The sequence below is a fragment of the Crassostrea angulata genome, chromosome 5 (genome assembly GCF_025612915.1).
Source record: "Crassostrea angulata isolate pt1a10 chromosome 5, ASM2561291v2, whole genome shotgun sequence".
NCBI classification, from domain to species: Eukaryota; Metazoa; Mollusca; class Bivalvia; order Ostreida; family Ostreidae; genus Magallana; species Magallana angulata.
Genome location: NC_069115.1, coordinates 20,318,333 through 20,345,507, shown reverse-complemented (window position 1 = coordinate 20,345,507; position 27,175 = coordinate 20,318,333). Strand labels below are relative to the sequence as shown.

At 33.8% G+C, this 27,175-nt stretch overlaps 1 protein-coding gene, 1 long non-coding RNA gene and 1 pseudogene across 2 annotated transcripts; 2 read left to right on the top strand and 1 right to left on the bottom strand.

The window, feature by feature from the left end:
• The first annotated feature begins 1,806 nt into the window (after positions 1 to 1,806).
• On the top strand, positions 1,807 to 13,024 carry LOC128184719 (biogenesis of lysosome-related organelles complex 1 subunit 3-like). The gene is made up of 6 exons (XM_052854298.1): positions 1,807 to 1,905; positions 4,626 to 4,740; positions 6,957 to 7,044; positions 9,929 to 9,948; positions 10,175 to 10,296; positions 12,625 to 13,024. The coding sequence occupies exons 1-6, from the start codon at positions 1,834 to 1,836 to the stop codon at positions 12,754 to 12,756; spliced, it is 549 nt and encodes a 182-aa protein (XP_052710258.1). The 5' UTR covers positions 1,807 to 1,833; the 3' UTR covers positions 12,757 to 13,024.
• LOC128184722 (uncharacterized) lies at positions 2,175 to 3,583 on the top strand. The gene is made up of 3 exons (XR_008243766.1): positions 2,175 to 2,489; positions 2,663 to 2,799; positions 3,228 to 3,583. It is a non-coding gene; the product is annotated as an uncharacterized LOC128184722 (long non-coding RNA).
• Positions 13,025 to 14,385: 1,361 nt separating the features above from the next.
• Positions 14,386 to 25,502, bottom strand: LOC128184720 (uncharacterized; annotated as a pseudogene).
• Between the last annotated feature and the right edge of the window lie 1,673 nt (positions 25,503 to 27,175).

Genomic DNA, 27,175 nt, shown 5'->3' with positions numbered 1-27,175 from the left:
CCCCCTACTAGATCATGAAATTGTATTACTGTATCGTAAGGTAGGAACGTAAATACGTAATACAAAAGTTCTTTCACAAAAACATATGTCTGTGACCAATTCAAAACTTTCTTTTTAAATAAATTTTAAAGTAAAAAGTTTTAATTTATCAGAGGGCCCGAACCCCTGACCCACCGTTCTTTGTTCGCAATAAGTACATTTATATAGTACATGCAGGCCTATAAGTGGGTCAGTTATTTGATTGTAGAAATACTTGGACATTTAGGAAGAATTTTGTTCATTACGCAGAGGCGGATCCAGCAATTTGGAAAAGGGGGGGGGGTTCCATTTGATGAAAACCAAAATGTGCAAAATTCATCATTTGTCAATAAACAAGGACTTTTTTAACGTTTTCCGTGCGTATACAACTGTATTTTATAAACATTTATCTCATCACTATCTATTTCACATCTATTTCAACAGCAGAGTGCACTGCATTATTGAGCGTTTTGCCGTTTTGGTTTAGGTAAGGAAGATTTGCATACTATCTAGCCACAAGAAACCCAAGTCTCCAGCAATGAGAAAGTGCGTCTATGCTTCACTGAAAAAAAAAACACTAAGAAGCAAAAAATAACTCAGACTAATTACGACAAACTATTTTAAAAATGGATATTTTGGTAATTTTTTATGTCTTTGATGTTTTTAAATTCTGAACTATTTATCGAATTTTGAGTTCTATTGATTGCCTTCTTAAATAAAGGTCTAAATGATAGGATATGACAAAAAATGGGGATAATTTATGTGCTGAATAGATGGTACGTGTGTAATACAATGGTAAAAGCGATTGTCGTCCCAGGGAACTTGATGTGACCTCTGTAACTGTGTAATGGCCGGTTGCGCTACATCATTCGGCACGAGTACAGATGCGATCATATTTAGAAAAGTTTTGAAAAGTTGGGCATTTTCATAATAGTTTACATATAAACCCTTTATACGGTATTTTTGTAACAGAATTTCCGACTTTTGGAAACAAAACAAAAACGGCTTTCTTTTGTGTTTCATGTGGGTATGAAGGTAGCTAGCATTCCAGAAAAATAGCATAACCCGCGTAAGCGGGTCAAGTAATTTTCTTTGTAGTTTTCCTCTGAAACGAAGTAAAACTCATCTATTATAAATACTTAAGTTAATTAACTAAACAATTTTGAAAGCGGCATTTTAAATTAAAACGAATGCGTGTACTCATACTTGAACGTCGTTTTACTCGATGGCTTGTCAGTTCAAAACTGTATGAACTATAATGATTTTTTTAAAAGAAATAGAGTAGAAAATACAGTGTAGATGTTACTATAAATCTGTGTTTTTAGCGATACTGCTTAATATTATGAATTTTTTCTTTAATTTTCCACATGTTTACTCAGTGTAGTAAACACCGGATGCTGAAGGGGAGTACAATGTACTTTATTTCGATAAAAAATCGATAGGGTTTTTTCCACATAAGAACAAAATTATGGGACGCAGTACGAAATTCTTTAAATAAGCAAATTTAAAAACATTTATTTGAGATAGTTACAGTATTTCTATTATAAATGGGAAAATTGTCTTTAAATAGGCACTAAACGTTTTCAAAAAAAATTCATATGTCCCAGAGAAAGAGGGGGTTCCGACCCCCGGAACCCCCCCCCCCCCCCCTCTGGATCCGCCAATGTTACGGAATTATTTAGAGATATTCGCTTGTCTTACCGGATTGGTTTCAGTTGCTTTATTTCTACTTTCGATTTTAATGGAAATGGGCGTACCGCGCCGCGTACGTAAGCTTGCCCACAGTTTCATGAATTAATACTTTGTAGATCTTTGATGGAGCCAGCGATCAGAACAGTGGTGGATGGAGAGGCGTCAGAATCAGACGAAGAGGAAGAAGTGGAAGAGGTGACCTACAATACTTAACGTTACCTATCCATAATGTGTTGAAAATAATCTCAGCGAGATTCGGTGAAAAAATGAATGGTCCGACCATTGGCGGTTCCAAAGGGGGGGGGGGGTTCCGGGGGTCGGAACCTCCCCCCCCCCCCCTTTCTCTGGGACATATGAATTTTTTTTGGAAAACTTTTAATGCCTATTTAAAGGCAAATTTTCCCATTTATAGAAATACTGTAATTATCTCAAATAAATGCTTTTAAGGTGGAAGGCTACATCGTCACAACATGTCTGACATCCGTTCGAAACGCCATTTTGTTCCGGATTGATAATATTTTGTCGTGGTACAAACTAGCTATACACCGTTAAATTGAACTCTTCTAACGAGGGAGATGATATAGGAATAGTCACCAAAACGCTTATAAGTATGTCAATTTTCTTCCTGTTTAAAGCTTTCAACTAACATTGATTATCAGCTGTTTTGTACGGAAAACGTGGAATTTAAATAATTTACTGTTTCACCGCTATTGGCAATACATTTTAGTCATGTCATCTGCAACAGACGATCATATATTTGTGACGGATTATCGATATAGGTAAGCAGATATCATATTTTCACTTAAACTATATATATGTACGATGAATATAAAACGAAAGTACCGAAGTACGATCTCTTGAATTAATCCCAATTTCCCAAATGTAAAACATTTGCAGTAAACTACTTGCATTGAAACTTAGACATTAAACTAATGTATTTTGATTTAAATAGATAAAGCTAGGTACATGTAGCAATAGCAGTGGAAGCCCGTATTTGCAAGCCAGTTGAGGGAAGGACAGAATTCTGAAAAAGAGCATGTTTTTCATTTCCACACGTACATGTGTATCACTATCATATGGACATCTGATGTATGTATAAATATGCTTTTGGTTGTTGTTTATAATTACTATTGTATATAAAAAAGTAAAAGACAATTTCACTACTAATATTTTGTTTTGAATAGTTAAATATATACATGTATAATGCGTTCATCAAAAATATAACTTTTCATCTTCAAATATTATCATAAGCACTACAAATCTTATATATACACATGTACATATTTAGCATAGACTTGTTCCTTCTTTCTTTTTTTTTAATTTTTCTTCGTGAATTTTATTAATTAAGAAATGGTCCCAAGATATTTGAGACCATGTAAAATAAAGAAAGACAACTCATAAACAGGATCTTTCATACCAAGATTTTTGCAATAATTCAGTATTTTCTTTAATTTTTCAATTTCATTCAATTTCTTTTTTTCATCCTATTAACCAATGAATATTGTTTATATTTTCAGATTTTTGTGGGATTTTGTCCAGCAGTTTGCCTTAAAAGAATTTTTTTATATTTAAGTTTCATATTTATGTGGATTCCAATAAAAATCATACAAACTTCATTCATGATGATTTTGTCTTTTATTTCTAAACTTAATGACATTTCACTTTCATAAGAATTTTAAAACAGAAATGTTTAAAAATATGATAGATAAGGGGTTATCTGGAACCAGACTGATATTTTAAAAATTCTCTAGAAAATAGAGTATTGTATTTTGAGGTCTATTATTGTTCAATATTGTGCCTAGTATTAGTAACAAATGCATGCAACAAAAATCTCCTACACTTATTTGGTGTAGAGATCCACCTTAAATGTAACGGGAAGGGAGAAATAATGACGGACCAGACCGGGATTTGAACCCGGGCCCCCTGAATCTCTAGTCAGGTGCTCTACCAACTGAGCTATCTGGCGCCGGTATTCGAACCGGTCTGACGGTCACATTCCTCACTCCCCGAAGATCACCCCAGGCTCTTCCCCTGGCAGGAGTTCATCTGTCAGTTCCAGGGGTTGGTCACGACACCAAATGTAACGGGAAGGGAGAAATAATGACGGACCAGACCAGGATTGTTTTTTTTAAAGAATCTCGTATTGTTTTGTTTCCAAGAATCAGAAATTCTGTTACAAAAATACCGTGTAAGGCGTTCACCATTATCAAAATGCACAACTTTTCAAAACTTTTCTAAATCTGATCGCATCTGTACTAGTGCCGGATGATGTAGCGCTCCCATTACAGAGGTCACATCAAGTTCCCTGGGACGACAATTGCTTTTACCATTGTATTACACACACACAAATTATCCCCTTTCTTTTGTCATATCCTATCATTAAGACCTTTATTTAAGAAGGCAATCGATAAAAATCAAAATTGATAAATAGATCAGAATTTAAAAACATCAAAGATATAAAAAAAAAAATACAAAAATATCCATTTTAATATAGTTTTTTGCAATTAGTCTGAGTTATTTTTTGTTTCTTAGTGTTTCTTTTCTATTAAGCATAGACGCACTTTCTCATTGCAGGAGACTTGGGTTTCTTGAGGCTAGATATTATGGAAATCTTCCTTATCTAAACCAAAACGGCAAAATGCTCAATAATGCAGTGCACTCTGTCTAATGTTGAAATAGATGTGAAATAGTGATGAGATAAATGTTTATTATTAATAAATACAGTTGTATAAAACAAAAATGTTAAAGCTGTAAGAATCTGACTATTTCAGCTACTTGGACTGTGACATATTTTCTGAGTACAGATCTCACAATATGGCGACCATAGCAAGATTTGAACCAATGTCCCAGCTTTGATTATTCCTATGATATATAGTTAACATTAAGATATAAAATAAATTCTCTGTAATCATTAGGTTCCTGATGTAAGACAGTCAGACCAGAACCTAGTGAATGCTGTATCTATATCGGGAGAGGCCCTGGAGTCAGATGACGAGGGGGAGACAGACCCACCCATCCCCGCCCTTAGAGGTACCATTGTCAATTAGCTGATTCGTGCAATATCTTGAGTTTGTAAAGAGGAAAATGAAGGCAAAAAATGTTGAATACTTGAGATACCTACAATGTAATTAAGGTAGTCCTATACTCGGCACTAAATGGCTCAATCATTAAAAGCTTAGCTTTAAATGATAAATATACATTCTAGCAATACATATACAAAAGAAAATATGTATGTTTACATGCTAGTTTGTTTGTTATCACCTCTCAGACGGGTGTACCCCCTTGCGAAAATTATTGACAATTATGAAATTTGCCATACGTCCTTTTTTCCTAAAAATAATTACCAATTTTGGGAAAATTAGAACTGAACATACAAAATAGAGTATAAATATTTATTTAAGCCATATCTCATCAATAATTTTGCGCAAATTTTTGTAAGTAAGAACGCTTTATGGACTTGATGTAACAAAATAGAATACAAAAAATGCAATGTTAGTATCGCGTTTGGTAATTTTTTGACTATTTTATGGACTCAAACTTAAATTCATGGTGTTTTTTCTATAGATTGACATCTTAGAAAAAAGATTTGGTAAAATAAATTATATGTTGACGGATTACTTTTCACGCTATAAGCTCTAAACCAAGTAGACCCTGACGAAAAAATCTGTAAAAATCACATTTTGCTACTGTAACAGTTTTCTGCCTAGATCTGTCAACAATGTTAGATATCATTTAAACAATAATTAATTGACGATTGATTAAATTCGAAATAGCTTCTGTCTCTAAATTTAAACCGGTTTTAGTAAAAGAAAAAGAAAAATTCGGGGGGGGGGGGGTGTCATAACAAAGAAGACATAAGCATACCTGAGATCCTGGTTAATCAGAAACTTCGTTTTTCATTTTACTTTAACAGAATCGAGTTTCTCAACATTAATAATTTCTATCTCTCATAGAATACATATATTACCGTTCTAATTGATTATTATTGCCATTGTTTACAACAGCGATGTAGAGCAAAATCAATACCGGGTATCAAAAACGCTTTGTAAAAGTCGAACCAATATTGTAAAATCCGTATTATGACGTAGTGCGATACTCGGACTACTTTAAGTGCGTCAAATTAATATCCAGATAAAATCGCGAGAAGCATATCTTGCAAATTTTAAAATCTTGTTTTTTTTTTTCATGCAGAGTGAACTAATTAAATGAAACTATGATAACATTTGAGGTTCTTGATTTAATATTCTCTTGATTTGATGCAGAAAGGTTGAATTTCAGAATTAAGTACTCGTGTTAAATAAGGAATCTAAAAAAAAAATATTTACATTCTACTTTGTTTTTCCATTAAGTTCAGTGATCTTCAAAGCCTCTAAATGCAACAAGTAGTCAAAGGTCAAATTGACAAGTTTTATTATGACGTCAAAAACGTTGAACGCTGTAAACTGCAACGTCACCAGCGAAAATCGAAGTTCACGCTTGTGGCTGTTACTGTGGCTCTTCCATTAATATTAACTTACCCTTAGGATAAGATAGGAATTTTAAGGTACATGTATGAATCACATTTGCAGACAAGGCAAGAAGTTAAAAAATGTAAATATAAGCATTAAATCATGATTTTTTGAAGTATACACTCTCATAACTGCAGCGGTGTGTGCATACAAATTTTCATAACGCCCTATTCGCGCGTTACTCAATTTGTATGCACACACCGCTGCATTTATGAGAGTGTATACTTCAAAAAATCATGATTCAATGCTATAATATTTTTAATTTCAGTAATTTCCAAACTGAATAAAATTGTTTTTTAGCTCTGATTTATGCATGTATATGTACCCTTCACATGAATATACTGTTTACATTGTATGCATGTTTTAAACTTGGTCATTCTGAGTTGATATATGAGGGGTCTTGTGGGTATAATACATGTATTCATACATTACTTGCTATCTTTCCATGTAGGAAGGAGAAGTATAGAAAAGAAAATTAAAATTCTGCCAAACTGTGCAGAAAGCAATTGCTAAATAAAAGTCATGTTGACACATGGTGATTCAAGATTTTTGATGTTCTCACAAATCTTGTACCCCTTTAATTCATTAATTCTGAAGGATTGAAATTGTTTGCATAATCTCTTATCTTAGTTCTGCTTGATTTAGAAACTTCAATACATGAATAGATCAAGCAGGGAAAGTGTCAAAACATTTTTTAAAATATGGAATAATGGAATTGTGTGTTTTTAATGTTTATAGTAGAACACAGAGATAGTGGGACCGGACAAGAGGAGACTGGATCTCATTCAGTGACCAGACTCTACTCCAGTAAACCAAAGTATGACAGGTAAGTAATCAATATGTACATGTACCAGATAATGTAGATATACAGGTGTATACAAGAAAATAAGAGAGAGAGAGAGAGAGAGAGAGAGAGAGAGAGAGAGAGAGAGAGAGAGAGAGAGAGAGGGAGGGGTGGGTGGGACACTGGGTCATATTCAGTGACCAGACTCTACTCCAGTAAACCAAAGTATGACAGGTAAGTAATCAATATGTACATGTACCAGGTAATGAAGATATATAGGGATATTCAAGAATATAAGAGATGCTAACACTATTTTTCCGTCCATGTTTTATTTGCTTGAATGGAGCATTGTTTAAGAAACATGTTATATACAAAGAATTTGTTAAGTAAGAGCAGTGTTGTCACGTTGATCAATTTTATGTCGAAAGTTGGAAAGGTTGGCAATGTTAAGAGATAATCGATTTGAAAAAGTTTATAATCAATTATGGTTGTTTAATACATTTAATATTTTACTTATTGTTTTGTTTATTATTTTCAATGAAAATGAAAACTTTTGCAAACTGTATTTTATTTTAATCTCAAAAATGTGTAACGCTTAAACTGATAACAATACAGTACATGTATATTACTTTTTATGATAATCTTAAATAAGTAAGTGTAAATTGCACTTATATATCTTATAAATTTAACCACAACAAATAATTTAGTACCCCCGTTTTAATGAAGTAAGAGTGAAAATGACAAAAATAATAGCGAGCGCAGCTCGCCGGCGCGCAGCGCCGGTGCGAAGCGAGCTCTACCGGCAAGGCGTGTGTGAATAGAAAATTCGGACTAGTTGCACATTCATTCAACAGATTTTTTTGGCGTCAGTAAATCGGACCAGTAATGCCTTGTTTTAATCGTCCCAGTAATTCCCTGTAAATATGGTTTCCCATTTCACACTCTCACGAGAACAAGATAAAAGACTATACATCGTGCATTGTAAATAAAATAATTCCATTACATAAGACTAACAGAGTTGTCGTTCCTTCGAGTGACGTCACAATGGATTTCTTGCACATTGATCCCACAGAATTTTTCAGTAAGTAAATTTCGACCCACAATGCAATTTTTCAATGTCGGACGATCTCACTAGACTCGATTCCTTCTCGCGAGAATCAAAGTAAAACTTTTGAGAAACAGATAAATTGTGTAATTTCAAGAATATCATGCTTTTTAAGTAAACAAAACAGCTAGTATATTTCACTTAGTTTTTTTTTTCAGGGTTTTTTCAAAGAGACAGACGACACTTGACCGACGTGAACTTTGACGTCACAATAAGGGGAAATTACTCTTATATAAATAGTGCCTGTTTGGGAGGGTAACAGTTGAAATTGACACCCCGAGAAAACCATTGTCAACCGACGCGAAGCGGAGGTTGACAATGGTTTTCGAGGGGTGTCAATTTCAACTGTTATCCTCCCAAACAGGCACTATTTATTTTGTTATACTGAATGTCTTTTTTAAAATTTTTAAGAAAATTTTACTGCTTTTATATAGGAATAATGTGAATTCTACAGCGAACCGTACGCGCATAATTTTCGCGCATGTAACATTTTTTATTGTTATACTTTCATGTTAAATACTGAAATCTGATTGGTTAAGACGCAGTTAATAATATTTACTATTACCCTCAGCGTTAGCAACGCACTTGGCAACGGGTAACATTAAAAAATGTTACATGCGCGAAAATTATGCGCGTACGGTTCGCTGTAGAATTCACATTATTCCTATATAAAAGCAGTAAAATTTTCTTAAAAATTTTAAAAAAGACATTTAGTATAACAAAATAAATAGTGCCTGTTTGGGAGGATAACAGTTGAAATTGACACCCCTCGAAAACCATTGTCAACCTCCGCTTCGCGTCGGTTGACAATGGTTTTCTCGGGGTGTCAATTTCAACTGTTACCCTCCCAAACAGGCACTATTTATATAATGTTACCCGTTGCCAAGTGCGTTGCTAACGCTGAGGGTAATAGTAAATATTATTAACTGCGTCTTAACCAATCAGATTTCAGTATTTAACATGAAAGTATAACAAAAGTAGTTATTGTAAATCTGCTGAAATATAAATACCAAAATCTTCTCAAACTCTTGCAAAGCTAACGAATGTGGATACCTTTTTTTTTTAATAGGAAACAGTTGTAACTTGCTCTCATTTGGATGAATGCTCACATTTATTTTATTCACTATATATTTACAGTAATTTCCAGGAACGTTTTTTAAAAGGGGCGCGGCAGCATCATTCAAAAAATATTTAAAAGCAAAAGGGGAGTGCGTAGTATGCCTTTAGCTCTTCAACTGCTCAATGGTATCTTTATTTTCACATTTATTACATTATTACATCCTCCCGGGGGGAGGGGGGGGGGTCCAAAACCGTTTTTCTTATATGATCAGCAATTTTTTTTTTATACGTAAATTATATTTTTTTTTAAACCGGGGGGGGGGGGGGGGGGGGGGGGACTCTGTGATAAGTCAATTTTTTATATGTAAGTTTAAGAAAAATGTCTGCTGCTAGAAAAGAGGAAATAAACTGCAGTAAACATTATGTTAAAATCTTTTTTATTCAACATCATTGTATCTGAGATAAATTCTATTTAAATAAATAAACAATCTTATAAATTATGAATAATGAAATTTTATTAGAAAAAATAGGCAATGCCGCATGTTTATATTTTATTTTGCATTCAAATTCATTTACGTTTCGTTGATACTTTTATTTTTATTGATTTATCCGTGATAATTCATTATTTGATCACAAGCTGCGCTCGCCCCAACGGTCGCACCGTAAAACATATTAAGGTATGCAATATGGCTTTATATAAGACTAGTGTAGATATGTTTCTAAGTTAACATTTTGCTCATCGCTCGTTTTGATTTTTTCCAGTCTGCTCCACAAGAAGTTAAGTAAGTACAAGGACCAAGCAAAAACTTTTTGCCATTCATCTAGCTATTTTACTTAATGGCATATTTTCATCAAATTTTGTAAACACTTTCTTTTTAAATTCCAACAGTAATTTCAATCAATTTGAATTTAAAATATTCAATATATACATGTAAGAATCATTTAGAATATAAAACTGCAATTTTTAAGGTCACAGTGCACAATTTTTCATATTGTTATGACATATAGGAGAGAAGAATGCGAGTTTGAGGAGACACTTGGTGGATTCTGTCCATCAGATGTACCTGGTGTCTGCCAAAGATCTACACAACACAAGTCTCCAACTCCATAAGTCAAAGGCCTTGATTGGGGTAAGTACATGTAGCCAACATATCAAAGGCACTTATTGGAGTAGGTACATGTTGCCAACATATTAAAGGCATTTATTGGGGTAGGTACATGTAGCCGAAAAATCAAGGGTAGTAACTTGTAGCCAACATATCAATGGTACTTTTTAGGGTAGTTACATGTAGGCAACATATGTAATGCACTTATTGGGGTAGATACATGTACATATAGCCAATATATCAAAGGCACTTATTGGGGTAGATTCATGTAGCCAACATATCTATGGCACTTATTATTGGGGTAGGTTCAAGTAGCCAATATATCAAAGGCACTTATTGGAGTAGATTCATGTAGCCAACATATCTATGGCACTTATTATTGGGGTAGGTTCAAGTAGCCAATATATCAAAGGCATTTATTGGAGTAGATTCATGTAGCCAACATATCTATGGCACTTATTATTGGGGTAGGTTCAAGTAGCCAATATATCAAAGGCACTTATTGGAGTAGATTCATGTAGCCAACATATCTATGGCACTTATTATTGGGGTAGGTTCAAGTAGCCAATATATCAAAGGCATTTATTGGAGTAGATTCATGTAGCCAACATATCTAAGGCACTTATTGGGGTAGGTACATGTGGCCAACATAACAAAGGCACTTATTGGAGTAGGTTCATGTAGCCAACATATTCAATGCACTTATTGGGGAAAGTATATGTAGCCTTTATATCAAATGAACTTATTAGGGTAGGTATATATAGCTAACAATTCAAAGAGACTTATTGGGGTAGTTACATGTAGCCCATAAATCAACTTATTGCAATTATCATTTGTAATTAATCAAGAATCAATGATCTCCTTACTTGGTTTTTATTGTAATCGTAATGGAAATGTTTGTGTTCAGATGGACAAAGGGGGATAATTCATCAAATATAACCTATTTATTGTTACCGGAGATGCTTTGTATTTAAAGAGTAACACTGCTTTTAGAAATTATAGAATAATTAAAACCAGTATATACGAAGTATGTGTATATGATAATTGTCATCTTCCCAAGTCAAGGGTTTCTGATCGCTCCGCTCTACACCCTTGACCGAAAAGACAATATATATGCGGGTAAACAATAACGCCATCTATGGAGTGTACTCATTTTGGAACTTTTGTGACCTCTTGTTCTGACCAATCAGAGAATGTGTTATAAACAGAAACAATATACATGTAGCAATATGGCTGCTCCCATGAACAAAATCAAATTTGTAGAAAAATTGTAGATGAATTCACTTGGACTAAAAACCAATAGCAGTAAGTCAAATACTTACTATAGTCTGTCCCAAGATATTTATGCAGCACATTTGGACGATTTTTAATAAAAATAAACATACCTGTGAAAGAAGTGCAATTGAAATAGTTAAAAGGGATATTTTCCAAGATAATTTCATTGACTTATTATCATCTTTCACTCGGAAAAATTCACAGGAACGAAAACAGATTCCTTATGGAGATTTATAATTGGGAATGTTTACATCTTTTCTCCATTCGGAATACACTCGGAAAACATCATGCAATTTTACAACATTATCATCCGGGCTTGCTGCAATACAAAATCTCCATAGACATCACATTTTTTAGCATTGTATTGAAATCTGATAAGCTAAGAGGGGCGTTTTGACTAAGAAATCTTGGAAATTTGTCATACTTTTGAATGAACATCATTTGAACCCTTAGGTATTAATTAATATCAAGCAATTAAGCCAAATGTAAATCCAGAATATCTTGGGACAGAGTATAGTACTTACTAATCTGTCTAAAATATATTTGACAACAGTTCAACATTGATCAATGCACAATTGATATCATTATTGAAACAAAATTTCTCATTGGATCATGCAAATTTGTATGACACCAACCAGTATGCGAGGTTTCTAACCCAGTAAAACTCTACCTATTCGATCAAGGGCTTATGTAGAGCGGAACAGATCAGAAACCATTGACTTGGGAAGATGGGTAATTGTTTTAAAACTAGAACCCTGTAAATTGTTTTATGTTCTCAATGTCTAAAAAATTGTTAGTACAAGTAAATTCATCCAGAAAATTACCTAGCTAATTTTTGAAATAGTCAACACACAGTTCCCCCATTTTCTCTCCAATGAAGAATCTCTGTACATGTACATATTATTATTAGGTTTAAAGTGCTTCAGTAATTGTTTAAGTCAAGCATTGGATGTAGGCAGGGTAAGCCCCACTAACTTTATGATGGTCTATGTACTTGTAGATATATATGTTATTGTTATTTAAATATGTTCTCTATATTTTTACATGTTATAACCATTCTAATATATGTATTTGTAGGATCTCTCCCACAATATGAGGAACCTGACCAATGACTTGTTTCACTTGGAGGACAGGGTAGACATCATAACTTCCTGTATGATCCTACCAGACATCAATATTAATGTCAGTGGAACATCAGTGTCACAATGAGAGAGAGAGAGAGAGAGAGAGAGAGAGAGAGAGAGAGAGAGAGAGAGAAATTTGTATATAGCATTATTTACATCATCTTCGCTAGCCAAGGGTTTCTGATCCGCACCGCTGTGAGAAGTGGTTTGGATCAGAAACCCTTGGCTAGCGAAGATGTATTTACATGTAAAAATCATTTAAAAATAATTAAATTGCTTATTAAGTTACATGTATATTGATTATAAATATCATTGTTTAATTTATAATACCTGTGTAATAAACAATATTATAGAAAAAAAAAATTTTTTTTTTTTTATATTGAGAATGAAAACTAATATTTTGGATGAAGTGGTTAAGGCATTAAAATTTATTTTTTTATGTTCCATCTACATGCACAAAAATTACATTATGAACAGAATATTTGGGGGTGGGATGTAAATACCATTCAACCCGCGGGGGGGGGGGGGGGGGGGGGCACTCTTTAACATGTTCTTTTTTCTAAATAAAGTCTAACAGAACACTCTTTTTAAGAGAAAAGATGGTAAAAAGGGCACTATTGTAGTAATTATTCTCTTATCTCCTATAGCTATTTCAAATTCTGTTTCTCTAACTCGATCAACCTCTGCGTGCACAGGTTAAAATTTAGTAATATACAAAAATAATGGATCGAATGCCCTTGGGCACCAGTTTACTAGTTACATGTACATGTACAAGCACCAGAGAAAAATTTCAGCATTGTGAAGGAATGGTGTCATGAAATTTAATAGCAATAAAATCTGGTGCATACTATGTCCACTGTTTCTGCTTCCACCACTTTTTAGCTCATCTGAGCCGAAGGCCAAAGGGAGCTTTACTGATCAAAATTTGTCCATTGTCTGTCGTTTTGTCATTGTTGTTGTCATAAAGGGGATTCAAGTTTGTTCAAATGAAGGGCCACATCCTCTTTAAAGGGGAGATAATTTGGAATGATTGAAAATTTGTTAGTATTTTTCAAAAATCTCCTTCCCAAAAACAATATGGTAAAAAAAAGCTGGAACTTGTGTGGAAGCATCCTCAGGTAGTTTGGATTCAAGTTTCTTCAAATCATGGTCCCCTGGGATAGGGTGGGGCCACAATTGGAGGATAGATTTTTACATAGGAATAAATAAAAACAATCTTTAAAAATCTCCTTTTCAAACACTATTAGGCCTGAAAAGCTGGAACTTGTGTTGAAGCATCCGCGGATATTATAAATTCAGGTTTGTTTAGATCATGGTCCCCTGGGGAAGAGTGGGCCCACAATGAGGGGGGGGGGGGGGGAGGGGAAGGGAATAAATTCTTACATAGGAATATCAAGAGAAAATCTTTAAAAATATTCTTCTCTAAAACTATTAATCCAGTGTAAAACCATTAGTGTAGATTCAGGTTTATTCAAATTATTGTCCTTTGGGGTAGAGTGGGGCCACGATGAGGAGATCAGGTTTTACATATTAAGTATATATATAGAAACACTTTAAAAATCTTATAAAAAATATAGAAACTAAAGATAAATAAAGGAAAATCTGAAAATCAAAGTATAATATCTACATGGTTATTTGTATAATTTGTGGAAAATCCCAAGACGATGCGATTTACAGACTACTAGAGAGTACTTTCAATATAAAAAAAAGAAACGCAAGAAAGTAGAATATTTTATTTACTTGCCTTTGGAATCAATATGTGTCTGCATTAATAAATCCTTTTTAACCCTTTTGACAACAAATGGACGGAGAATAAATAATATACATAAAATTAGAACAAAATAAGAAAGCATTGCCACACTAATGGCGACCGAATCAGGCGCCATATTGGGCGTGGCATAGTGACGAACATCCCATGTTATGACGTCAAATTGCAACAACGTCCCTATCGTGCAGAGCACGTGAAAAATTTGGTGGCCTTGTCCGATTATATCAACCTTTCCGGGAACGAGTTTGTCTGGTAAATGACTGGAGAAAAAGAAAACCGACGCTGTTATGAAGCCTACCACGTAACTATGGTGATTCAGTGACGTCAGCTGACACGTGGGATGGCGAAAACAGTTAACATATCTAGGAAGCACAAGAGAAAAAACAAGAATGGTCTGAGTTCCAAACGAAAACAGCTGCCATAACTTCCTGCGGAAAGGGTAAGGTCGTGAGTACTTAAGTTTGGCAATACAACAACAAAGGCATCCGGCGGCGCTCATTAGCACCACGGAAGGGAGGTAATAAGCACCCAGAACGTCAGTATAAGGGTGATGGCAGCTAGCATGAAAGACGTAGATGCTACAGCCCAGTGTGTAAAAGCCGATGCCTGCGTAGTCCACCTGGAAACAAAGGTAGTGAGTCTCGGGCGACTTGGAGTGGAAAGTGTGCGCCATGGTGCTGCAGAATGTATAGGCTAGACAACAGAGGCTGAAAGCCGACAGGACGGGGTGGAATGCAGGATCAAAGGAAGGATCGGCCGACAGACTAAGCCACCGGTAAAGGACCAAGAGAAAGCCCAGGAGGTGGGTCCAGATATTGACGGTCTCATTGTGAATCTGAAAGACACTGGCGAGATAGTACAGAAGTCCATGCCCAGATGGGCGATATCCGGTTAGGATGCCCGGCTCCCGGTAGAGGGCGTTTACTTGGTGGTAAGATAAGGTGGGCTGGGATTTGAGTGGCGTCTGCAGGTATGTCCGCAGAAGACAAAGAAGATCTCTCTTTCCCATCTGTATTGCCTATGAAAAAAAGGTTGTTTGTATAAATCATTAATGACATTTGTATTGAGTCGTGAAAGTAGTAAGTTAACATATGATCCTTCACAAACATGGTACATGTATGATTTTAATTTAATTTGTCTAACAGTGTAGTGTCAATAACTGGCGCCTGCTGTGAAATGTGAATATTTGACATAATTTGTTCATGATGTAGATCGAATGCCAATTAAATAAGATAAGTAAATTGCAATCTTAAACTGATAAAAATAATACACCTAACATTTATCGCATGTTATTTTCCAATTTTTTAAAATCACGTATTACATATATATTTATGCTTTAGCCTTTAAAGTATTTTTTTTTCTTTTTAAATATATTAAAACTTACATCTAAGCGTCTTTGACATGTTTCATTCAAAAATTTTGTTGCGCATTCATTTAAATTTATTCTAAAGTTCCAAAATATCTTATTAACAGCCAATACAATTTTTTCACTTTTTTTGATTAAAATATTATAGGATCATATGAAATGATTTAGAGCTGCTACAGGCACGTAGCATCAGCCCCCCCCCCCCCTTTTTTTTTTCTCGCAGCAACAAATTTTTGAAAATTAACAAATAAAAAATTGAATTATCACGGAGTTGCCCCCCCCCCCCCCCCCCACTTTTTTGGGAGTATGTAACAAAATGATATGTAAATAAGGAAATTAGGAGTGAAACTGTAGTTATATACTCCCCCCCCCCCCCGGATTAGGTTTTCGAAGATTTTTGTTTGTTTGGTTCTTTTTTTTACTTTTATTCAGAGTAGAAAATACTCATGTGTTTATGTCGACAACAGGCTGTCATACGTATACCCCACGTGCAGATCCGTACACAGGTAAACACTAAATGCTTGTTTAAAATGTACATGCAGGTATCGGGGTATCTGTGATATTTTGTATGTCGTATAGCTGTGAAATAAATACAAATAGCTGTCATGTATACCTTATCAGTATCTAGAGTTTCACAGCTTATAGATAAAAATTTAATACTTACCCTGGCAATATCCAGCCCAGTGGTCCGCTCCTTGGTTACTGTACACAAACGGATCGTTTACCAAACAGTTCGTCATGATTCAGTAATTTGGCACACATGTAAAACGCTCTTGGTTTTTAAATGCAGTAACCCCCTTTAAATTCACATAGAATCTCGATCCTTAATGCTTTTTTATGACGTACTATCAATATGCAATGGAGTCAACTCAAATTACAAATGCCTGTAATTAACCTTTATTAATAAAGGATTAACAACTCACAGATTATCATTGACAGGTATTGTTTGGTTTTTTTTAATACCGAAAAGTATTTTTTACGGTACCAATGACATTATTAACAATAGGCTTAAGGGCCACATCGCTCACCTGAGCAACAATAGCCTTTACTCTAAACAAATTAGAATTACAGTATCAAAATCAAAATATCTTGACCACTAAGTACAGTAGATCTTGCTGCCGATACTTATCCACATATGTTATGGTACATATGTAAATACCAAGGTGTACACTTGAGACGGCTTCGGCCGATCACTGTTGTGTCCATATGAGGCATCCGGCAAAGTAGTTCTTATAAAACTTAAAGCTTTGGTTTAGTATTTACATAAAATTTTACTCAGTTTTATATCAATTCATTTACCATAAGAGATGCAAACATACATTAAATACAGTTCGACCTGTTAATTCAAGAATGCACATTCTGTCTCACTCGTAAGAATTTCGATCGAAAGATTCATTCAGTAATGCAATTGACCTCGATGAACTGACCTCGATCACAAGAAGATGCTCCATGAACTGACTTCGATTTATTGAAGTTGCAAAATAGTAGCTAGGAAGACGGCTTGATTTATAAACAAGGTTACGTTAAAATACGACCTCAATAGCAAGTTATGATGACATTCAATGTTTTTCAGTCGCATTAAATTATTTTAATACAACTCTTTCATTGTATACGTGTTAATGCTCTTTGAAGAGCCCTACCTAGTAATCTGAAGAAGAAGAAGATACATAAACATTTAATAATTACGTTAAAAATATAAAACTAGATGAGGAGTTTTATCAAACGGCTTTCCCCAAATTTATTTTAAAATTAAATTTGTTGACGGTTTATAATGATGAAATTATGGTGTACAGATTCAAAATATTCTAGGCTATATTTTGTAAAATTACAGTATTTTTTAATTATTTTACATCAAACTGATCATGTTGATTGCTTCTAGCAATCTATATATCATTATTGCCGATCATTCCTTTAAAAGGAATGCTTGTCTCTATTCCTATATAACCCCTCCAACTTTGTGGCCCCACTTTTCTCCAGAGAACCTTGGTTTGATCAAACTTTAATCTGTTATTGCTTTTTGGACTTAAAACTTTCCCATGACATATTTAAAGATTTTCTCTATAACACTGTGCCGGATAATTATGCCAGTGCCAAGGTGGCATTTTTGCATCCGCTTAAGATGCAGTTTCGGAAAAATCCATATATATCAAATGGTAGACCATTGTCTAGAGAGTATATAACCACTTTTGTTTATAGTGTTTTTCACCTGACAGGTGAGCTATTTACCTTTAAAAATTAACATTCCATAGGAAAATGATAATTCCCATAGAAGAATTGATTCTCCTACAGGAAATATTGACAATCCTGTAGGATTTTTAAAAAGTCCTATAGGAATTATATTTCCTATAGGAGAATGGTATTTCCTGTAGGAATTTGATTCAGACATGTAGTTTTCCTGCAGTATATTAAGTTTTCCTCTCGGATTTAATCAAATCCTATCGGAATTGAAATTCCTATAGGAAGTTCTTGTATTCCGATAGGAAATTTCAAATTACCTATGGGAATATTGTTTTTCCTATGGGAAAAATTATTTTCCTAAAGGATTTTATTTTTGAAAGGTAAATATCTCACCTGACAGGTGAGATACAATGATAACAAATGTGGATGTTAACTATTTAAGCAATGGTCTATCATTGGTCTATCATATGGCATATTTCAATTTTTCGATATATGCAGCGTAGACGGGTGCAAAAATGCCACCTTGGCACTGGCATAATTATCTGGCACAGTGTTCTATATAGTCTCATGTTAAAATTTACATTGTAGCCACATTGTAGCACCGCCCTACCCCCGGGGACTATAATTTAACCAAACTTGAATCTACACTATTTTAGGAGGCCTTCACAAAAGTTTTCTGACCTATTAGTTTTTTAGAGGAAGATTTTTAAAGATATTCTCTATATATTCCTATGAAAAGAATTCATCCCCCATTTTGGGCCCACTCTACCCCTGGGGACCATTATTTAAACAAACTTGCATCTACACTATCTGAGAATGCTTCCACTCTAATTTGAGCTTTTCTGGCCTAATAGTTTTGATAAGAAGATTTCTACAGATTTTCTCTTTATATTCCTATGTCAAAATTCATCCCCCAATTGTGGCTCAACCTTCCCTCGGGGACCATAATTTAAACAAACCTGAATTTTGAGAGATTTTCTCTGTGTATTCTTATGTAAAAATTCCCACCCCCCCCCTCCCCATTGTGGCCCCACCATACCCTCGAGGTTCATGATTTGAAAAAAAAAACCTTGAATCTACACTACCTGGGGATCACTCCACACAAGTTTAAGCTTTTCTGGCCAAATAGTTTTTGAGCAGAAGGTCTTTTAAGGTTTTCTCTGTACATTCTTGTGTAAAAATGCATCCCCCATTGTAGACCCACCCTACCCCTAGGGACCATGATTTGAACAAACTTGAATCTGCAATACCTGGGGATGCTTCCATACAAGTTACAGCTTTTCTTGCTAATAGTTTTTAGAAGGAGATTTTTTGAAAATACAAACACATTTACAATAGTTCTAAATTATCTCTTCTTTAAGGAGGATGTGGCCCTTTATTTGGACAAACTTGATTTCCTTTTACCAAGTGATTCTTTGTGCCAAGTTTGATTGAAATCTGCCCAGTGTTTCTGGAGAAGAAGATGGAAATGTGAAAAGTTTACAAAAACGACAACGACGACGACAGACAACGCACACATTTTGATCAGAAAAGCTTACTTGAGCTTTCAGCTCAGATGAGCTAATACTATTGATAATACATATTTTGTGAAAGGTAACGCGAGGTCTATTCCTCGTATGAGACATAAAATTACCACTCTGTCGGTCGATTATTCATTAATATTAATTTCGAACCAATAACAATCAAAATTGAATCCATATAAAAACAAATACAGGAAAATAAATGATAAATAAACAGAGTCAGGGGGAAAATCCGAGATGGGGCATGATGAAGTCTGTCTCGTATTCATTAAAAAAAAGGTAATGGAATTTAATTTTACACTTATTTACATCTTTTGTTATTTTTCAAGTTGATTCAGATTTCATAATGATTCGGCGTCAGTATAACAACTTATTAATGGTAACCATGTAGCGCTCGAAAGAAAGTTGCACTTTATCATTTTTAATAGATAGGAAATTGAGACTAAATAAATTATCAACGTAATTACTTCCTAAATAATTTCTTAATTACATGTACATTTAAAAAAAAATTAAATTGCTGAATTGTAAATTTTGTAATTTAAAAGTAAGTAAATAAGTAACAATTCATGCATTTATTTTAAACGTTAGTGGTTATGTTGTGATAGTCTCATGCATGATTCTTAAAACACTGAAAGACACACTATACGCATGTATTACATGTAGCATATGAGCTCCTGATTTTCCACAGTCTGTTTTATCTGATAATAGAGTAGCTAATTATTCAGAAATCCATTTACCAGTTAAGAGGTGTGAAATTTCTAGACTGGGTAATGGATTTGTACCCTTTAAGAAAAGAAATTTAGAAAACAATTCGGAGACAGTACATACTAAAAATGGACAAAATATCTGGTTCAACATAATTAAGCATTGTATCATATTTATATGAATTATGGTTAATTCCCGCGCATGCTTGGGATATTATAAATACACGCAATCTTAGTATTTACATTAAATATACATTGTAGATATCGAGTTTCTATATTATATCAATTTTATAAATAAAAACAGCTTGTAAACAAATAATTTCGTCAATGCAGTCACTTTTTATATTAATTATTGTTTGTTTAAACTTAATATTGAATTTTCTTCACTTTACCCGTGTCCCTCTCGGGCACAAACAGGTTGTCTCTGGTGTCCACACATAAACCGTATGGGAGTTTTAAATCACAGTTGTCAATGTAGCGGAGGAACTGTCCGTCCTGATCAAGGATGTGGATAAAGTCACTGTCACGGTCTGCTGTCAGGATCCGACTTTTGCTGTCTGTGGTGATGCCGACTGGTTTAAATGATTTCTTTGAAATAGAGGAAGGACCATTGTAGGTAAACCGGAGTTTCCCAGCCTGATTGACCACCACTACTGCACCGGCTCTAAAGTCAGCTACACAGATATCAAGATTATTGTTCTCACAGATGTGTTTAGGATAATTATTGTGATCAGAGAACTCTGAGGAATAAAGAGGCTGTCCTTTCTTATTGTATTGAATAGTTTGCTTCTCTGCTTAGCCAGAAAAACGCATAACTTTTGTTTGTTTCCTATCATTACTCAGGGTGACAACCAGGATGTCACCAGAGGAGGTACTGCAGACATTGAGAGGTCTCCATCCCTGTAGTCTGATCACTGTCTGTATCTGTGTATTCTTCACTATGTTCACAGTTCTATCATTGGCATCAGTATAAACTAGTTCACCACTCTGTATCACTGTTATGTCCCATGGTATCTCCCCTGACTTGGTTTGGATTGACTTTACTAGTTTACCGTGGAGGTTGTAGAGTCTTAACATGTTGTCCTCACCACGCATCCACAATTCATCATCACTCAGACAGGACACACTGTGTTATTTATCAGATTCTCCATACACAGTGTTTATATATGTGATGATCCGTGGTACATCAATGAGCAGTCTGTCCAGAGGAGAGGACTCAGCACCAGTAGAATCTATTGTAAAGCCAAGTTCTTCTGTTTTGATAGATGACTCTGATAGAGAACCAATCTTCTGATAAATTTGTTCTTTGGTAATCTTTTGAGGGGTGTATCTCGGTAAAGAAACTGTAAGTTTAGGAGGCAATCTTCTGAATTCAGCTTTCCTGGATTTGTAGGTAGAGACAAGTCTGACATCATTGGAGTTTAGTAGTTTCGTCAGGTCCATAATGCTCTGTGTGATTTCAGAAATGGTGCGTTTGATTTCATCTCCCTGGTTATTAAGGACAACCAGGTGTTTAGATTCTATTGCATCCATGTCAGATTTCAGTTTCTTGATGGCAATGTCTATTTCTCTGTGCAAGTCCTCTCCATGTTTGTCAATATCAGCTGAAAATTTCTTTGAGTTTTTATTCAGATCAGCTTTCTGTACTGAGATGTAAGAGTCAATCTCTTGGTATGTAGGACAAATGGAATTTTCCAATTCTTGTAAATCTCTTTGTAATAACTCTTTCTTGGTTTCTAGACTTTTCAAGATTTCAACTTGTTTGTGTCCTATATGTTCATCAGAGGAGACACATTTCACACAAATAGGAATGCCACACTGTTCACAATAAAGTTCACATAGTTTTTTGGAATGTTTTGAACATTCAGGAGCAAATCCCCGCATTTTGAATGTTACAATTCTGTGTTCTTTGGATTCATCAGAGAGATGTTCCCCCACACAGGCTTTACACAGATGTATGTGACAAATGTCACAGTTCATAGGGGGGCCCGGGGTCTCACAGAGATGACACCGTAACACATCCTGGGCCCAAGTATGGCGGTCCATGGTCAAATACTTTAATGGACTTTTAAATTATTTCTGAAAAAAATTGTAACAACTCATTTATCCAATATTAATCAATTGTCAATTTGTACTGCGATCTTATTCTGTTACCCTCAGTCACAAAAAAGCCCAGGTTAAATCTTGCAAATGTACGCATACCAGACTGGTTCATGATCTTTAATATAGACTTTAAACATACGTAAATAGATACGTCTTTGTTCATTTTGACATCATCTAGTGTATACAACCCGTTAATTTCTCTAATAAAATCTACTAAACACTTTTTATATACATATATACATGCATATATATTATTCATAGTTTTAGCAACAGTTACTAAGTTTATAAACAAACTACGAACCTTCACAGTCCACTTCACAATATGGCGATTCAGGTATTTTTACTGAAAATTCCTGGCCTGGTCAGGCGCTCTAGCTCCCCATATGATCCTTACATGATAATATATAGTGGCGGATTTAAAGACTGGGGCGCCTATCTCAAATCGCTGCAATTCATTATGATAAAATTAGCACCGTCCTAAATGCCCTGAAGAAAAAAATGTTAAAAATTTTTAAAATGTTTTACAGGTAACTTGGTATTTTCTGCTTTTTTAGTCTATTGATTTAGATGAATTAATTTACTGGCAATCAAAATCAGACTTACAAGCCAGTGTCCCACTTAATTCATAAGAGCTGGATTCCAAGCAATTGTATATTTATGTCATATTGGATCTAACAGAAGGAATATTTTAGTTCATATTTAACAATAAATTTACGATATATCTTCAAAAATTATGTACTAGTATATATATATATATATATATATATATATATATATATATATATATATATATATATATATATATATATATATATATATATATATATATTAAACATTACGTAGGTTTAGGCGGTTGATTGATGTAGAATGAAAAAAATAAACAAATTAATTCAGTTGAGGGGTGTTGAGTTGAAATGTGAAACATTAAATGTTGTTTCATCTATTTGTCATGAATTCATAAAAATTTATTCGAAAATAATTCTTTTTTCAAGGAACTTCTTTTTCATCCGTTAAGTTGTAGACGTCTTGAAGTTTATGTGTTGTGCGGCTAACAATTATTATGTTTACAGAAAAATTAAGGTTTAACAAAAAATTGAGGTTTAACTTGTGGTAAAACATGTGATAAAAAGAATTTCTCATGATTTGCGATGGTATATGATTTTTATCCAACTTGTTGTGTGTTTTTTATCCTCTCGCCAATGCTATAGTAAACACACAACTCGTTGGATAAAAATCATATACCATTGCAAACCATAATATATATATATATATATATATATATATATATATATATATATATATATATATATATATATATATATATATATATATATATATATAGAAGCACACTCATACATTGTTCTTCATTAAACATAAAATAAAATTGTCCTTAACTAGTCTTTTTTCTTTGTAATCAAAGAATCATATTGCTGTTAAAGTGATATTTAATTAATGAATGGAAAAATGCCCATAACAACTGAAATAAACATCATAAAAACCTGAAATTTAAATCATTTGAATGTAACACAAATATTGTCAGAAACTGTCAAAAATTATCTGTTAGCATTTGAAAAAGGAATAAATACACTAGAATGCGCAATTATACTTAAGTCGGCCTTCTTTAAACATTAAATTATCCTTATTCAAAATGTATTAAAACTCTTTGACATGTTTGAATAGAAAATTGTATTGTACAGTTATTCTGAATTATTCAAAAGCTCTAAAATACCTTATTGAATTTTTAGCAACCAATACATTTTTTTTCTTTTTTATTTCTTTGAAAAAATACAAAAGGATGATATGAATTGATATAGGGGAACTATCAGTTTCTCGTATTTGTGAAATTATGATTTTTTTCAAAATAAACTATATCGATACGTCATGAAATATATTGGTGTATCGAGCCACCTTAAGTTATTATTCGTAAAGATTTGTATAAATCATTAATTGTTCCAACTGTTGTTATAACGAATGGAAATGAGCTTTCAACGGATGTCCATGAAAGCGACTCCATTCGCATTTTAAAAAAAAATACATGTTGCTGTCATAAATCAGAATGATATTACCTGTAGAACAAGATCTGATTTTTTTAACTAATGGTGAACAATTTTGAATAGTATTCATACTAAACTTCGTCATAATTGTGCACTTATCAGTGATCTATTTCGTTGTAGTATTATTAACAATTCCACTTTGTTCGTGTGTAAAGCTTGAAGACACTTACCATTATTTTTTCACTTGTAACAAATATAAAGAGGCTACAAATGTTCTGCTTAATGAAATTTTCCATATTGTAAATTTAAACATGGTAAATACTCATATCCTACTTTGGGGCGACAGCTCAATTAGTGTCAGTGAATACAAACATTTATTTCCTTTAGTTTATCGTTATCTCAATGACACAAAAAGATTTAGTTGATGTTTGTACATCGATCATTGCAAATTTTATATATAACTGTCATATGATCTATTGACCTTACAAGTTGTGTGAACATTATTTGTACTGATTAATATTCTTGTATCGGGAGAGGGCGGTCTAAGTTTTTGAACTTGTGCCCAATCTCAGTTGTATTTTTTTAACAATGAAAATATGCTCAAATCAAATTAGTAAAGAAAATCTAGGTGCGGATACAGAAAAATTTCGAGGGAGTACAGTTGGAAAGGTTGGTTATTGTTTACTTTTATTTTTTGGAAAATTTTCAAAGTGGTTCAAAAATATCTCAAATAAGCAGAGATGGGGAGGGGATGTTAAGATACCACCCCTGAATCCTTTTAGATTCTGTCATGAAATCCCAACCCTTTGCATAATCCTGATCATATCTGTTTTGGGTACACGAATAATAGCTCAAAATTGCATTCTATCATACCAACATTATTTACATAAGCACACATGAATGGTATATTTCAGGGGTTTTTTTTGTCTACTTCCAAACAGAGTAGAAAAAAAATCGTGTTTTTATGTTGACACCGGGCTGTCGTACGGATACCCCACGTATAGCGGAGAACAAAGGTAAACACAAAATGCATGCTTTAGGTATCGGGGTATCTGTGATATTTTGGATGTCGTATAGATATGAAATAAATACAAATATCTGTCATTTACACTTTAACAATATCTAGAGTTTCACAGCTTAAAGATAAAAATACTTACCCTGGCAATAACCGGCCCAGTGTCTCCGCTCCCTGGTTACTGTGCACAAGTAGATCGTCATGATTCAGTAATTCGGCAAACATACAAAACGCTCTTGGTTTTTCAATACAGGAACCCCCCCCCTCCCCCTTAAAATATTATAGAATTCATGTGTTAAATCTCCTTTGTGCTTTTTACGGTACCAATAGCCCTCTCTCATAATTTTTTTAGTCCACCGTTTTAACAGGAGATGATTAGTATTTAATGAGTATATATAATCTTTGATAATATATATGTCGGTCAGTTCTCAAATTCGTTTTTCACACTTTTTTAAATTTCGTTCTGGTTTGGTGAATTGAATTGAAACTTGTAATATAGCATCACACATAGAAACTACAGATCGAGTTTATTATAAGCTGTATAGAGATTGATCAACAGATGATGAATAAATTAATTCTTAGCGACTCACAAGCACTGAAAATTGTTGTAAATGTATTGTATGTGCATGTTTGAGAAAGAAGGCCGGGTAGTGCATTCTTTTTGACGCAAAATCGGGTTTGAGGAGTTCTTGGCGTTTCTTAAACGATCGAAATGTCGCGATGAATCGTTGAAAATACTTTACTTAAATCTATGCATAGATTTGTTCCGGTCCAATGTTGTTCAACCAAATAAAAAGATGTTTATTAACCTAAAAATACCTTAAATAGAATTTCGCTTGACTGATTTACATCCAGTTTAATCGCAGTGAATCGAAAATTTAGAAACTGAAAAGTTTAAAATGATCTATTCATAGGTGAGCTACCACTGAAGCAATCATAAAACACGGAAGTATGTATCATATTTCTAAACCATTGCTTTAATTTTTGAACCGATTAATAATTAAAAAGGAAGTGACGTTGGTGCACTGAAATTGTGTTGGGGTGGGGGTCTCATTATAACTCATTAACTGTGCTTCAATCATTCTGTATTTACTGTAATTTCAATTTGAGGTAAAAAAAAAAAAAAAAATGCATCAAAAGAATCAAAGTTACTGTTTTGTAGTAATCGTATCTTCTCTGGCCTTTCCGGCAAGCTTATAAACATGTCTGTTGTCTTGATGGAATGATTCAGGAAAGATAGTTCAGAAAAGCTATCCATTAATTTATCAAAATTTCAGAAATAACTTATATCTACCGAACTTCCATAATAAGACCTAAGCTACTGTTACTTATTGTTATTTATGTACTGGTTAGACGAAATACCCCACAAATAATAAAATTATTTATTGATGTTAAAACGAAATTTACATGTTATAGTTCATTAACAGTAGTATTCCCGGAATGCCCTACTGTGCGCCTGAGAGCGCAATCAATAATTCTGTATATTTTAATTATTGACCAATCAGAATAGACTTTTTTATTCATTTCGAATAAACCAAATGGACACAAGTCAAGCGAAATTCTTAGTCGTAATTTCTCGGGCCTTACACGACATTACTCGGAAAAACACCTCGAATGTATTACGTAGGCGTCTATGACAATCCTGTTTTTATTAAACTTGATATATAATACAATACATTTTACGATATGTTGACTGTGAGATATACTTCATTTAAGCCAATGACATGCTCTAAATATAGCACAGCATTGACATTTATAAAAGGTTGTGTAGCAAAATGAATACTTTTGAAAAATTGGTGGGAATTAGCGACACCATTTTAAAAAAAAATTCTAACATCCGGTAAGTTAATACAATC